This window comes from Manihot esculenta, chromosome 12 (assembly GCF_001659605.2).
Source record: "Manihot esculenta cultivar AM560-2 chromosome 12, M.esculenta_v8, whole genome shotgun sequence".
Lineage (NCBI taxonomy): Eukaryota > Viridiplantae > Streptophyta > Magnoliopsida > Malpighiales > Euphorbiaceae > Manihot > Manihot esculenta.
Window position 1 is genome coordinate 2,043,866 of NC_035172.2, and position 12,926 is coordinate 2,056,791.

Genomic DNA, 12,926 nt, shown 5'->3' on the forward strand with positions numbered 1-12,926 from the left:
GCCAAGATTAGGTGAAGATGAGCCTCCCCTTCTCATGGTTTTGTGGTAAAACATTCCATGCCATTTATATATTATTGTAAAAGATTAGTGCAGATTAGATTGGATGGATGTGCAAGTGACACTTTCAATTATTGGACTGGGAAAGTTGAAGTTATAAGTGTTGAAACAAGGTCCATTCAAACTCACATAGGATTCTAATCTGCATATATTGGCCAATCCACATTTTGTCTTTTTATTTTTTAATGGCTAATCACAAAAAAGCAAATATTGAGGAAAGGAATGTTAGTCACAGTTAACACTCTCTATTTTATTATGAAAATAATTAAAGAAAAAGAAAATAATAACTACTATTATAAATAATTTTTATTTAATAAAATAGAGTGTAAAAAAATTATTTATAACGTCGCTGTCGATTGTATTTGAGTTACAGAGGAAGGCTTCCCACTATGATATATCAAGAGTCCTAGGTGGGTGGTGGGCTCACTGAAAGACTGAAAACTCTGCTATTCCTAGGTCTAAAATTAGAAGGGATTGTTTTGTTTTGTCTTCGTCAAGCTCTGCTATTTACCATTCCCTTTACTTCCATTGCTACGCATGGACATGAACAGAGTAAAATTCCCATTTTTTAAAAGCTCAAATCACACATCTGGGAACAGTTACATGATTGCCATGTTTGTGGCTAGCTGCAGCTGGCTATAACATTGATGATTGCACAGTTGAAACAGCAACTCACTCTGTCATTAGAGTAACGCAATCTCTTTGTTTTCTTTGATCTTTTGAAGGAGAAGAAAGAATGATTCATGGGTTTTCTATGCAAGAGAGAAGCATACACACAAACAAAAGGAAATTAAAGGAACTTGTTAATTATAACAGCTAACCATAACATGAACCTTGTGAGCGAGAGAGAACAAATCCTTAAAGGAGCTTCGAAAAGCTAGCTAGCAAGATCAGTTGTTGCTTTTATTTTATTTATACAAGCTGTACAAAAGCTCCCTCTCCTAAATAAAATAAACACTAGCTAGAAAGTTCCCCTAACTGAAAACCAAAGAAACAAAGAAAACTATAAGGTACGAGAAAGCAAATCGCAAGAGCCAAAAAAGCCTGCAAAACTTCATCAGCAATGATCAGTCAATTACTTAGCCCTTTCGAACCGGCGTATAAAAACGGTTTCCAAGTCAGAAGGAGGAGTAAAGAACTCTCTAACACCACTGTAACTACATTTCGAAGTAGCCTTTCGCTTCTTGGGAGCCGGCGGGCATGTCATTGACGTCGGAATTCTAGCATCTTCACTCGTCGGTGTGGTCGTCGTCGTTGAACACTCATCAGTTTCGCTTTCTTTCTCTACAGGATTTGTAAAAATGGGCTTTAAAGGAGCTCTCAAAGGAATTCCTGCAATAACCCATTTTTTAGCATCCAGTTCCATCCCAGAATCAACTTGAGGCTTCTCTGAGAAACCCATGTTCTGGAATAAAGAAACCAAAAAGAAAAAACCTTGAAGTAATATAGGATTTAGGAGCCTATAGCAATCTAGCTAGCTGGGGAATAAGGAATAAAGCATACAGAGAATAAAGAAAAAGGGGTATAGAGTCTATAGACGTATAGTGATCGTGTGGTGATTGGCTGAGAATCAAATGAGAAACTAGAAGGAAAGTGAAGAAGAAAAAGAAAGAAAGAAAAGGAAAAGAAAATGGAAAGAAACGAGAAAGAAAGGGCTCTAAAGAAGTTACCAAGTCGGGAGGAGAGGGGACATATGTCAGTACTGAATCAGAGAGAAAGCGTTAATGGAAATGAGAAAAAAGAAAAGAAAATTTTTGAAAAAAAAGAAAAGAAAGAAAGAAACTTTAAATGAAGGGAAGAGCAACGGTGAATGTTGTTTTCATATGAATAAGATATTTAGAGAGAGAAAGGGAACCCGAGGAAACTCGTGACATCAGCTGATTCAATATCAAGAAGACTCTGGCAAAAAAAAAGAAAAATCAAGAAGACTTTGTTTTAAAAGAGGAAGAAGTGCCCGTGAAAAAAAAAAAATGGCTGACCGCCATCCACCCCTCCGATTCACCTTTAGGTTTGGCGCCAAAACTATTAATTTATCTATTTTAAATTCAAAATAAATTAAATTTAAACAGCATTCATCAATTTAATCTTTTAAAAAAAAGTTTGTTTTTTTTTTTTAAAAAAAAAGAAAAAGGGAAATTCTCTTACTATTGTAATGTGGTGATTGTGATGTGGATGGTAGCATGAAGAGGTATGGTATGGGGGTGATTGTGATGGGGGTAGGTCTCACAGTACTGCTTGAAGGCAGTAATGGTAATGTATAAGAGGTTTCCTCTTGTGGGTAATTAAAGAGTTTGTGGATTGGTTGAACACAGAGTTCCAAACTCATGTATCTGCATTCTGCTACTAAGCCAGAGATGCTATAGTCTTACCCTATTTGTCTACTGTCCATTCCAACTCTCTTTATTAATGGCATATAAAGATAATATCTACTACATATTCTTGGCTTTTTTTAATCACAATTTTAAAACTTCACATTTTTTTATTAATAAAATTCATGTATTCATCCTTTCCTTTCTTTTCTTAAAATTTATTAATGAATTTTAAAAATCTGTTAAATGTTTTTCTATCATTTTCTCCACTTTCTATTATTATCCTTTTTGTTTTTTACCATATATTTTCCACTTTTCATTAATAGAATTTTCTCTTATTTCATTTTCTATTACTATTTCATTTTATTTCCAAAAGTTGTTTTGCTATCCTATGATATAATCCTTTGCAACATTTCATCACGGGTACGTTTCTTTTAGATTTCATAGAACAGGAGCAGAGTTAGATTCCCCACAAGATGTCAAAAGAAATTTTCTTTTAGATTTCATATTAGAATAGAAAGGCTCTAAGCTCTCTTGCTTTGGAGAACTAGATAGTTTTATGATTGTATTCACGCTTTATCTCTACTCGAGAGTTTCAAAGTTGTCCTTTAAGCTAAAAAATGGAGGTCCTCTCATCTGTAGAATCAGTGTCCTTCAATCTCATCCCTCCCAACCTAAATTAGCTAAACTACTGGCTATGCATGAAGCAAATCCAGTCTACTTCATAGCTGCATAGGCATTAACTGCAGGCACAGAAGTTTTCCTAGCTAGCTTTGCTGGATAATTTAGTTTCTATTCCAAGCAACTTGCTTTCATGAAGCTTGAGTTGATTCACAATATAATGGTAGATGCCAGTGAAACAGAAGATTCGAACAGAGAATTGATATTGTGATGATCTTCAACAGAAGTAAGTTTATGGCCAAATAGAGAGAATTCAAGAGAATTTATCAAATGGTGAGAAATAGCTAAGAAATATGATACAATTTTATGGAATTTGAAACATTGCTCACATTCTTGAATAACCCCTATGGTCTTCGTATTCCTCCATGAACTCATCATTGAACTTCTTGAAACTGGCCATGATTGCTGGCATGTCTTCCTCAGCTGGTAAAATGGTTGTTCTTAAGTGAAAGACCCTACAAGGAGCGGTTATCCGATTAGACACTGGCATTTAAGCTAAAGACAGGTTTATCATAGATCTCGCGCGCACACAAACAGAAAAAGGATGACAGTTGTGATTGAGGATGACAGTTGTGATTGAGAGAAACAGAGACAGCACAAGACCAATTTCCAAGAACCAACAGGAAGAAAAAAAATAATCCCCTTTATCTCTTCGCAAGCACATGATTCAACTTCAGTGTGAATGCAAATACTCAGGTATATAGCAGGAAATTAGTCTAAATTTAGATTTCTGCTATCGCATCCGGTAGTCTAAGGACAGATGTGCATTCTGATCAGATGAAGCGAAAAGGAACAAAAGAAAAGGTAGATTGTAAAGTTTTTTCAAGTACCCTTCTTTTTGTCCAAATCCTGAACCAGGAACAGTGGAAATGCCAGTGGCTTCCAATAGCTTGAGACAGTAGAAAACATCAGGAACTTTTCCAGCCCTTTTGGCAGCCTCTATTGCTTTAGGTGGCAACCGTATTTGAGGAAAAGAATACATGGCACCTGCAACCAAATTCATGAAATTGATGTAACCAACCAGGGGAACTGTAAAATTGGAGGAATCCCATAAATTTCAGGAGATTTATAAATGAAAGAAAACAACTATTTACCTTCTGTGAAATTGCAAACCACATTTCTGCAGCTGTTGAATCCATCTGTCATAATCCTTGCTCTTCTCCTCAGTGATTCAAGGATTCCTTTGCTGCATGTTTTGACATATAACACTGTTATTCAATACTCAAAAAGTGGCCACCATATTGACTTCATAATCCACATTAACATCCCATAAGTCAAATATGTTATTTCTAACTTCCCCCATGATGTGAATGCGATGAAATTAATGCTAGATCAGTGAAAAAAATATTGTGGTATATCATTTGTAAAAAGCTTCTACAAGAAAATTGCAATAGCCATATCAGATTTTAGCACTCATTTCAATTAAGCACTCATTTCAATTTAAACATGACTAATAATCATTCACTTGTAATTCACTGAATTTTAGCCCACATACCTCTCCCTAATAAACTGTTCGTATGAAATATCTCCAGGTTTAGGAGGGCTGACCATCAACCCCATCTGCAAACACAGGACATCGTTTCCTTACTGAAATAATATTTTATAACAGAGAATTGAAGCACCCAGTAGCTTAAAGTATTGCAGCATAACAAAAATAAATTGTCCAACTTACAAATATCTGTGCAGGGACATTAGGACTGAGCGATATGGATGCAATCTTATATATCTCATCCACTGACTGCAGCAAAAAGTAATACACTTATCAGCAGTTAAAATATTATTTGTGTTGAAGGATACTTTTGATGTTTAATTTCATCAATGCAAGCTTGTGACAACCACATAGACTAAAAGGATAAATTATCAAGAAAAGGAACTCCACAGCATGTTATTCAATCGATTCAGTTGTCTTTGTGAGTTGTAACATATGTAAAAGTTGACTAATGTTAATTGAGAGGGTATGAGAACTCTAGTTGAATTAAATTTTTATTCCTTTATCCAGCTTATGTATTGCTCTATATCTGTTTTAAAAAAATAACTTGTTTAGGCTATGAATGCCTTGGTTAAAAATTTGTAACTTATAAGAACACTTGATTGCATCTCAAGGGGGGCCATGAATGTTTATTTTGAAAACAAACCTCTGGAGGAATGTTGGTCATCTCGAAGTATCCACCCCGCTGGCCGCATTCACCCCAATATCCTTTGGACACAGTGTGGAATGAAACGAGTTGGATTTCCTTGCTCAATGGTGGCCCCATGTCCATCAAAACCTTCAAACACAATAAGGAAAATATACCAGTTGAAACCCAGGCAACAATTTGTAGGATCTAGCAGTAAAAGAATATTTACCTTTCTAGCACTAATAAAAGGTCGTTCATCCTGATAAATGTTCTGCTGATAAACTTCATCTCCAAGAAGGACCAAGTTTTCTCGGTAACAGAAGTGCAATATTTCTCTTAAATTTGCTTCACTAAGACACTGACCAGTTGGGTTCCCTGGGTTAATAATCACCATTGCTCTTACCTGATCATTATTGAATACATATGAGAGTTAGCTGGGAATACTGGACACTACAAGAATAGTTGGCTCAGCAATTCAACTAATGAAAGCAGATGCTAAAAGAAAGTTAGGTAATATCAAATACAAGAAGACAATAGAAAATTCTCCACAAGATGATACATAGTTTTAAGAGGTCATTGCTAATAGAACCAAACGAGAGATAAATAATCCCAAGATTTAAAGTAATATATACACCCCCCTTCATCCATCCAGTCATCCAGTTTTCGAGTTTCATCTTTAGGTTCCTAATAGATTTCTCATATTTGTATATACAAGAAAGAGTCAAAGCACACTAACAGTTATTCCTTTAGAGCGAGCTTGGAAAACTGCATGGCGCAGGTCATTAACATCAAGACCCCAATTTGCTGTCTCTTCTAGGTAATATGGTACAAGGGAACCACCAAGCAGAGATATCGTAGCAGAGTAAAGTGGGTACTGTGGAACTGGAACCAAAATCTGCCAAAAACACAAATATTGGCATCAAGGAAAGCACTTAGCTTAGCACAAACAAGATGAAGAAGAAACTTGAACATGTATTCTGTCAAAAAGAGCTTAATTTTCACTCAAAGAGGAAAGTTCATTACCCCATCACCTTCATCACGAATTATTGTATTCAAGATCTGCATGACACCCTTACTTGCTCCATCAGTGAGAAATATGAGTTCTGGATCACTGTAAGGAAGTAGGAACCATGAATCCTTTAAGCTCATAAGTTAAGCACCATAGCTAAGTGCTAGTTTGTCCAAATGAAGAAAAAGAAGAAAGCAAGAATATAAAGGAAAGAAAAGCAGCATGACATCCAGCATTATCACCTTGGATATCCATCACGCCTTCCAATGAACTCTGCAACCTCCTTCCTAATTCCTGGGATACCTCGAGAGTCACTATAAGCACCTACACAAGATAAGAAGTAGTTCATCGTTGAGGCATTGAGTCAAAGGTATCGGCCATAAAGGAATAAAAATTAGGAAAGCTATGTTTGGAGTTGGTGTTACTTTGTCACTCATAATGATGAAATTCAAGAGTGCAAGTAGGAAGGTTCTTACAGTGTAGAAAGGAAATTATTTCCATTATTCACACAAAATGTGGTTCTGAACAAATTGAGAAAACAGAACAGGTCAAAGCATCTGCACAAAGAGTTGTTTGACTAGTCCAATTTTCTAGTCATCAAGTCATTTACATTGTCTATCAGCAAATGCACATATATGCTGAAATCCTTGACAGCATGACTTTGGACCATTTAATATTTTTACTATGAAAGTTAAGCAGAGGGCAGGCCAAACTGATACCTAGACCACCGGGAGCCAATGAAAGATAATGTTTAGCTCTTGCAATTGCATCCGCAGGGAATAGGAGTCCAACATTAGGATCATCAAGTAGAAATGGAGCTTGGCAGAGAGCAACCACCTACAATTGAACATTTATTGGTTTAACTCAGACAACATGCACAATAACGTATAAGAAATATCCAGAGTGATCAAGGCATGGTGACTGTACCTGACGAGGAAAAGTGAGTGGCTTCTGTCCTAGAGCATGAGGATTGCCAACATTTGTGAAAATAATCTATGAACATAAAGTCAAAGAGTGAGACACAGATGACCATATAATGGGATACCAACAATTCAATATGATAGTTTATCAAATTATTCGAGTAATCAACCTCAAATAAGTTCAGTGATAGTGGTGTCATTTCGCATCTTTACAAGGAGCTAAATAGCACAGGCAGGAATGTTCTATGTTATATTAGAATTTTGGCTAAAACTTGATTTTATATTCCATGTATGGGAATATAAATATATGCAATCAAGTTTTCTGCCAAAGTTAAAAACATCAGTAAATTGCACGACATATGATTGAATGCCTATGTCTTGTGTGATCAAGTTTCCTATTTTTCAAGTTAGGAGGTAATCAGATTCCCTGGTCAAAAGGTTTACAAACATATCAAGCCACAAAGTGCTTGGTCATTAAATGTTCCAAAGAAAATTGTAGCTACAAACAAAAGTTGCACTAAAGGAATAGCTGGTGGCATCTACTATTACTTGAAAGTCATTAAACAAAAAACCCAAATCACAAATATTCAATAAGCGCTAGAATGAATTAAATTTCAAATTAAGAATTCTTCAAAATCTAAGAACAAGGGGCAAATAATCATAATAAAGTATCCTTTTCTTTCGTAAACCAGCAGAAAATTCCACATATTATAGTTAATAACAATCTCAAGTAACATCATCAAAAGCTTTATGAAAAACAGGGCTGACTAATTTTTCCAAAGAAAAAATTGACTAAGGTGCAAGACAGACATAAAGCACAATATTCCTGGAGAAAACTCAAGCAAAGCAACTACATATACCTTCTTCCCTTCCTTCTGAAGCTCAGAAGCTCGAAGATACAGCTCACCTCTAACAGCATACTGAACCTTCTTCACTTTTTCATTTAACGATTCATAGTCTAATGCCTTAGGTGCCATGATGTACAACAATCAGCCTTCTTTTTGAGAAAATGAACTCAGTTATCAACCTGACAATTCCATTGGAAGGCAAAGGATTAAAACCAAGCCATCAATGAAACATAAAGATGGTCACACCACTATCAAACATAAGCAAATGACCCAATAATATAAAACAATCATCGAATTGCAAAAACTCAAATTCCTCAAATAACTAAAACTGAAATCACACAGAATCGGAGAGAGCTCATATCCAATAAGTAGTATAAATTTTCAAGATTATAACTTTTTTTTAGAATCAGACTGAAGAACAATCAAATCAATAAAAAAGGCAATGAATGGATAAATGATGAATAATCTCTGCATATCCTATCTACCCTTTTCGGCGTTTAATATAAATACTACAAAATCAAACAATCCAGAATTAGTAATACAAATATTACACAACCCAGAAAACTCAAAACCTGGAAGTCGTTACAACCCAATTTGACCGTTGTCCACCATCAACAAAGAAAAGAATCTAATAGCTGAAATGAATCAGAACATCAATGACTCAATAATATTATGGAGTGAAAGTGGGTAGGTGAGGTACCTCTAAAAGAGTTAGCTGCGAGTTCTGAGAGCAGAAGCCAAGTGTGAGTCTAACCCACAAGTGGGAGAAGGTGTAAGTGTAGTGTCAGTGAATAAATCTGGGGATATAATGTTATGTGGCAGCCAATGGGATCACCAGAGCCACTGAAAATAGGGAGATGGATTATTTGCGAGTTTTTCTGTTAAATATTAAAGGCAAAGGATAAACCTGATACAGGAAGTGTGGTGTAGCTTCAAACTACGAGCTCTGGGTCGATAATGAGATGTTCTCGTGGGGATCATCTTGCATCGTTGGATTTAGTCCACCGGAATGTCGCTCTCAGCAGGACCAAAGACAGTGTTGGGTGTTGTTTTCCATTGCAATTCTCTCAGCATAGGCCCAGAGTTCATATTTTTCTTAAAATATTAGATTGTTCAGAAAATAATTTCAATTTTATGAGAATTTTATATCTTATATTATAAATTTTATGTAAAATAATATTTATTTTATAAAATAATCATTTTCGTAAAGTATATTAACATAACAAAAATTGATTTTTTAAATATATTTTAATAAAATATTATAACAAAATTACATTAAATTAATAGCATTTATTATATTATTTAATTCTAATAATAACAGTATTAATAATTAAAAATAATATTTTGCTTTATTATTTTAAAAATATGTTATTATCTTTATATTTTAAAGTGTTAATTTTTTTATTTCTTGAAAATTCTACTATCTTTATTAATTTAATTCTACTATTTTTATTAATTTAATAATTTCTTATAAAAATAATTGCTTTAATAAACTTTATATCTTTTTTATAAATTTATAAATAAAACTAAAATGATTCATTATTTCAATTCTTTAAATTACAAAAATTATAATTTTTTTTATTAATGAATCATATTACACAAAATATATAATATTAATTAAATGGAAAATGATAGTTACTAAAATGATAGTTACTAATTCTTTAAATTTATTTATAAAAAATAATTAATGTAGAATATAAAATTTCTGTGAATGTTAAATTATTTTCGAAACAAGTAAATGTATTTTATTTTGAACAAAATAACTTTAGAAGTTATTTAAAATTTACCCAATCTATTATTGGATTCTTATATCCTTTACGAGAGTTTCTAAATTGATTTTTTTGGAGCTTTTATATTAATCTTATATATTCAAAACATATTTCAAATCTTATAATTTTTTTATATTAGTAAATTAAATCAGAAGAATTTAAATATTTAAATTATTTTTTATGAAATTTTTAATTTAATGAAAAGTAAGAATAATAATTTAATACTTTTAAAGTCTGGTATTCTGAAATTTAGAAAATATGGTACAAAGTGTATAAATAATTAGGAAAGACCATCTCCCTTTACTTCTGTTAGTGATGTATAACCACCTTTCTACTACAGTGGCACATATATATTTCACTCAAACTGTACGTATAAATAAGTCAATACACTCAGACCGTACGTATAAATTAGTCAATACACTTCTCCATAACAATCATTTAATTTCTATCGGCGCGTATACTGATAAAATTGTAAAGTGACAGAATTTACTCTCTTATTTCTTATCACGTCACCGGACTAAACTATTTTTTAGTGGATTTGCACGAGTGGGCAGTCCAACCTGCTTTATGTTACCGAACTGAAGCACACGATATTGAGCTAAATCGCTTGAAAATAGTCTGATGAATTTTAAACATGCATTATTTTTTAAAACTCAGATAACTTCAATCAAATTAAAATGATTAATTATGATATAATTATTTTATTATTTTTATAATTATTTGAAACGATTTTTTTATTAAAAAATTAAAATAAATGTTAAATTACAAAATAAGAGAGTGTTTTTTTTTTATTCAATTGCATTGTGTCATATACTAGTCTAAAAATAAAAAATAAATTTGGTAACCATGTCTTGATTGGATTGATTAATAAATAAATATGAAGAAAGCTAAGTAGAACAACTACAAACAGATAATGTTAGAAAGTCTCAACTGACGACTAAATCATTCAACCAAGTTTAATCACATATATATTTAGCTTATTTAAGAAATTTTATTTCTATAAAAGCCTTCTCAAGATTTGTTTGTATCTCTAATTTTTGTCAAATTCTTTTTTTTTTTACATGAATTATTTTTTTTTAAAGAAAAAAAATTATTGACATTGAAAGCTCTTGGCCTTTTGGCCAATTGAGCGCTGATGAGAAATTTGCAACGTTTATCATTTATTAAAAACAGTTAATTCAAATTATTTGAAAAATTCAAAAACAAAATCAAATTGAATTAGTATATGAAATAATATTTAAAAAAAAATCTTGATGTCCACATAATTTATGAATATTACAGTTTTTTATGGATAAAAATCTAGACCTTCTATTTAAAGAATTAATAAAAAAATATATTTTAAGATTAGAATTTAGTAAATATCTAGAAATCAGATTTGTAAAATTTTTCATCAAACTCAGCTCAATTTATATGAATATAAATAAAAAATTTCTAAAGCTTGGAGGCTACGTCTCTGCAGTTTACATGTAATAAATTTTATTAAATTAATTTAAAATAAAAATTAAATCAAATTGAATTGAATTGATTTTATTTAATTTAATTTAATTGATTTAATAAAAAATTAAATTTAACTAAAATTAATAAAAATTAAATTAAAAATTTAAATTAATTTAATTTTATTAATTTTTTTATTTAAATCCAATACTATTTTAATTAATATTTTTTTTTAACGCGATGCAAATGGCAAAGAGCATCACGTTTCTAATATTCCCTCGTTTACCAACCTGATTATTTTAATTTTTTTATTCTTCTTTTTAATATTTTTTTTTTATTTATAGTCCAACTTGAAATTTTTTATGGACTTTAAAACTTCAATAAATTTAATTACTTCAATGGTTGTGTATGAATAATATAGTCGAATTCAACAAATCCAATCCATTTGCTGATTTCAACGATTGACGATTCTAATACTCTTTTCATTTATTGATTTCAATTTAATCCTTCATTTTAGTGCGATTTTCTGGATGCAGGAGTTTATGGGTTAATTGAAACCCAGATTTCTCATGGATATTGCCTATGAAATGAATACCGCCAAAAACCATTCCAACGCTCTAAAGTTTATTCTGGCGCTTTAAGAAGCCCACTACCACGTTGCTAGACCTGCGATCACCTCAGATTTAGAGAGAAATATAGTTTTAATGTGTATAAAAAATTTAATTTAAATGAATCATACTTTTTTTATTTTTATTTTTTTTATTTTAATAATGTATAATCATTATCTTATTATAGTATTATTTATCACTGTCATATAGAGTCGTATATATAAGCGTTCCTGCTAATATATTCTCGTCAGACAGCCATTTAATTATCTTTCAGTATTCATATTGATAGAATTGTGATATAACTAGACTTGCTTTTATACTCATTTTACTAAATTATACTTGCTTTTCTACTCATATTACATAAATTAAATTCCTCTCACATCTGTATTAATAGAATTACGGTATAATTGAACTTGTTTTTCGACTCATATCAAATAAATTGAGTTCATCTCTAACAATAAACTCAAATTTTTGGTAAATTCGATCTATTTCAAATGCGAATTAGATAGTGTGTATCTTATATAGTAAGCTCTAATATATTTTGGACTTACATCAAGATTCTAGATCAAACAAAGCATTAGATAAGCAAAGTAAGCTAAAAACAAAATATCCATATAATAAAAAAAATACCCTTTTTGTTCTTCCGCAGTCTCCCTTCCTCTCTTTTTTTATAAAATTTTATTAAGTTGTATTCAATTTTCGTAATTTTTTATATTTTAATATTAATTTGCATAAAAATAATTTCAATTCTTAATTTTAATTACAAATATAATTAATGAAACCTTTAAATTATGTTAAAATTAACAAGAAAATGAAAGGTGACAATTTATTTTATTTTATTTTTTTAACCGGCCTTCAAATTTTGACCAAATTTCTGGGGGTGGGCGAGGGAATTTGCACTTTTTTTACAATTGGCAATTAAAGGAAGTCCACCTAAACTAGAAAAACCCCATCACCTAACATTGCCGGTTGGACCCAAACCCAAAACCGAGTAACGTCTCCATCCCTAAACCAAAACACGTGGGAACAATTATTTCATTTCCAAATTTTAAAAAATTAATTATTTTATTTTATTTTAAAATTATCCAATTAAAAAGTTATTATATTTTATAAATATCCAGTTAAATTAAATAACATATATTTTATAAATACATATAATTATTGTTGCAAATAA

The 12,926-nt window shown here is 31.5% G+C and overlaps 2 protein-coding genes across 3 annotated transcripts; both read right to left on the reverse strand.

Moving 5' to 3' along the window:
* Positions 1-839: 839 nt before the first annotated feature.
* LOC110627942 (cyclin-dependent protein kinase inhibitor SMR6) lies at positions 840-2,033 on the reverse strand. Its single transcript, XM_021774356.2, has one exon. The coding sequence runs from the start codon at positions 1,457-1,459 to the stop codon at positions 1,133-1,135; it is 327 nt and encodes a 108-aa protein (XP_021630048.1). The 5' UTR covers positions 1,460-2,033; the 3' UTR covers positions 840-1,132.
* A 1,188-nt stretch (positions 2,034-3,221) lies between these two features.
* LOC110627295 (glutamate--glyoxylate aminotransferase 2) lies at positions 3,222-8,906 on the reverse strand. Of its 2 annotated transcripts, XM_021773557.2 has the most exons (15): positions 8,642-8,832; positions 8,514-8,569; positions 7,954-8,120; positions 7,101-7,166; positions 6,893-7,010; positions 6,416-6,497; positions 6,188-6,275; positions 5,901-6,059; positions 5,394-5,567; positions 5,183-5,314; positions 4,720-4,785; positions 4,543-4,607; positions 4,142-4,233; positions 3,878-4,034; positions 3,222-3,502 (listed from the first exon to the last, which is right to left on the reverse strand). In XM_021773557.2, the coding sequence occupies exons 3-15, from the start codon at positions 8,068-8,070 to the stop codon at positions 3,373-3,375; spliced, it is 1,446 nt and encodes a 481-aa protein (XP_021629249.1). In that variant the 5' UTR covers positions 8,071-8,120; positions 8,514-8,569; positions 8,642-8,832; the 3' UTR covers positions 3,222-3,372. The 2 variants fall into 2 exon arrangements, with proteins under 2 accessions (XP_021629249.1, XP_021629248.1); XM_021773556.1 differs by lacking the exon at positions 8,514-8,569 and having other exon boundaries at positions 8,642-8,906.
* Positions 8,907-12,926: the final 4,020 nt, after the last annotated feature.

Coding starts and splice junctions, on each gene's coding strand:
- LOC110627942 (XM_021774356.2), bottom strand. CDS start 1,459: ATGGGTTTCTCAGAGAAGCCTCAAGTTGATTCTGGGATGGAACTGGAT.
- LOC110627295 (XM_021773556.1), bottom strand. CDS start 8,070: ATGGCACCTAAGGCATTAGACTATGAATCGTTAAATGAAAAAGTGAAG. Junction 7,011..7,100: donor CACTCACTTTTCCTCGTCAG/GTACAGTCACCA, acceptor GTTCAATTGTAG/GTGGTTGCTCTCTGCCAAGC. Junction 5,568..5,900: donor CTCGCTCTAAAGGAATAACT/GTTAGTGTGCTT, acceptor AATAATGATCAG/GTAAGAGCAATGGTGATTAT.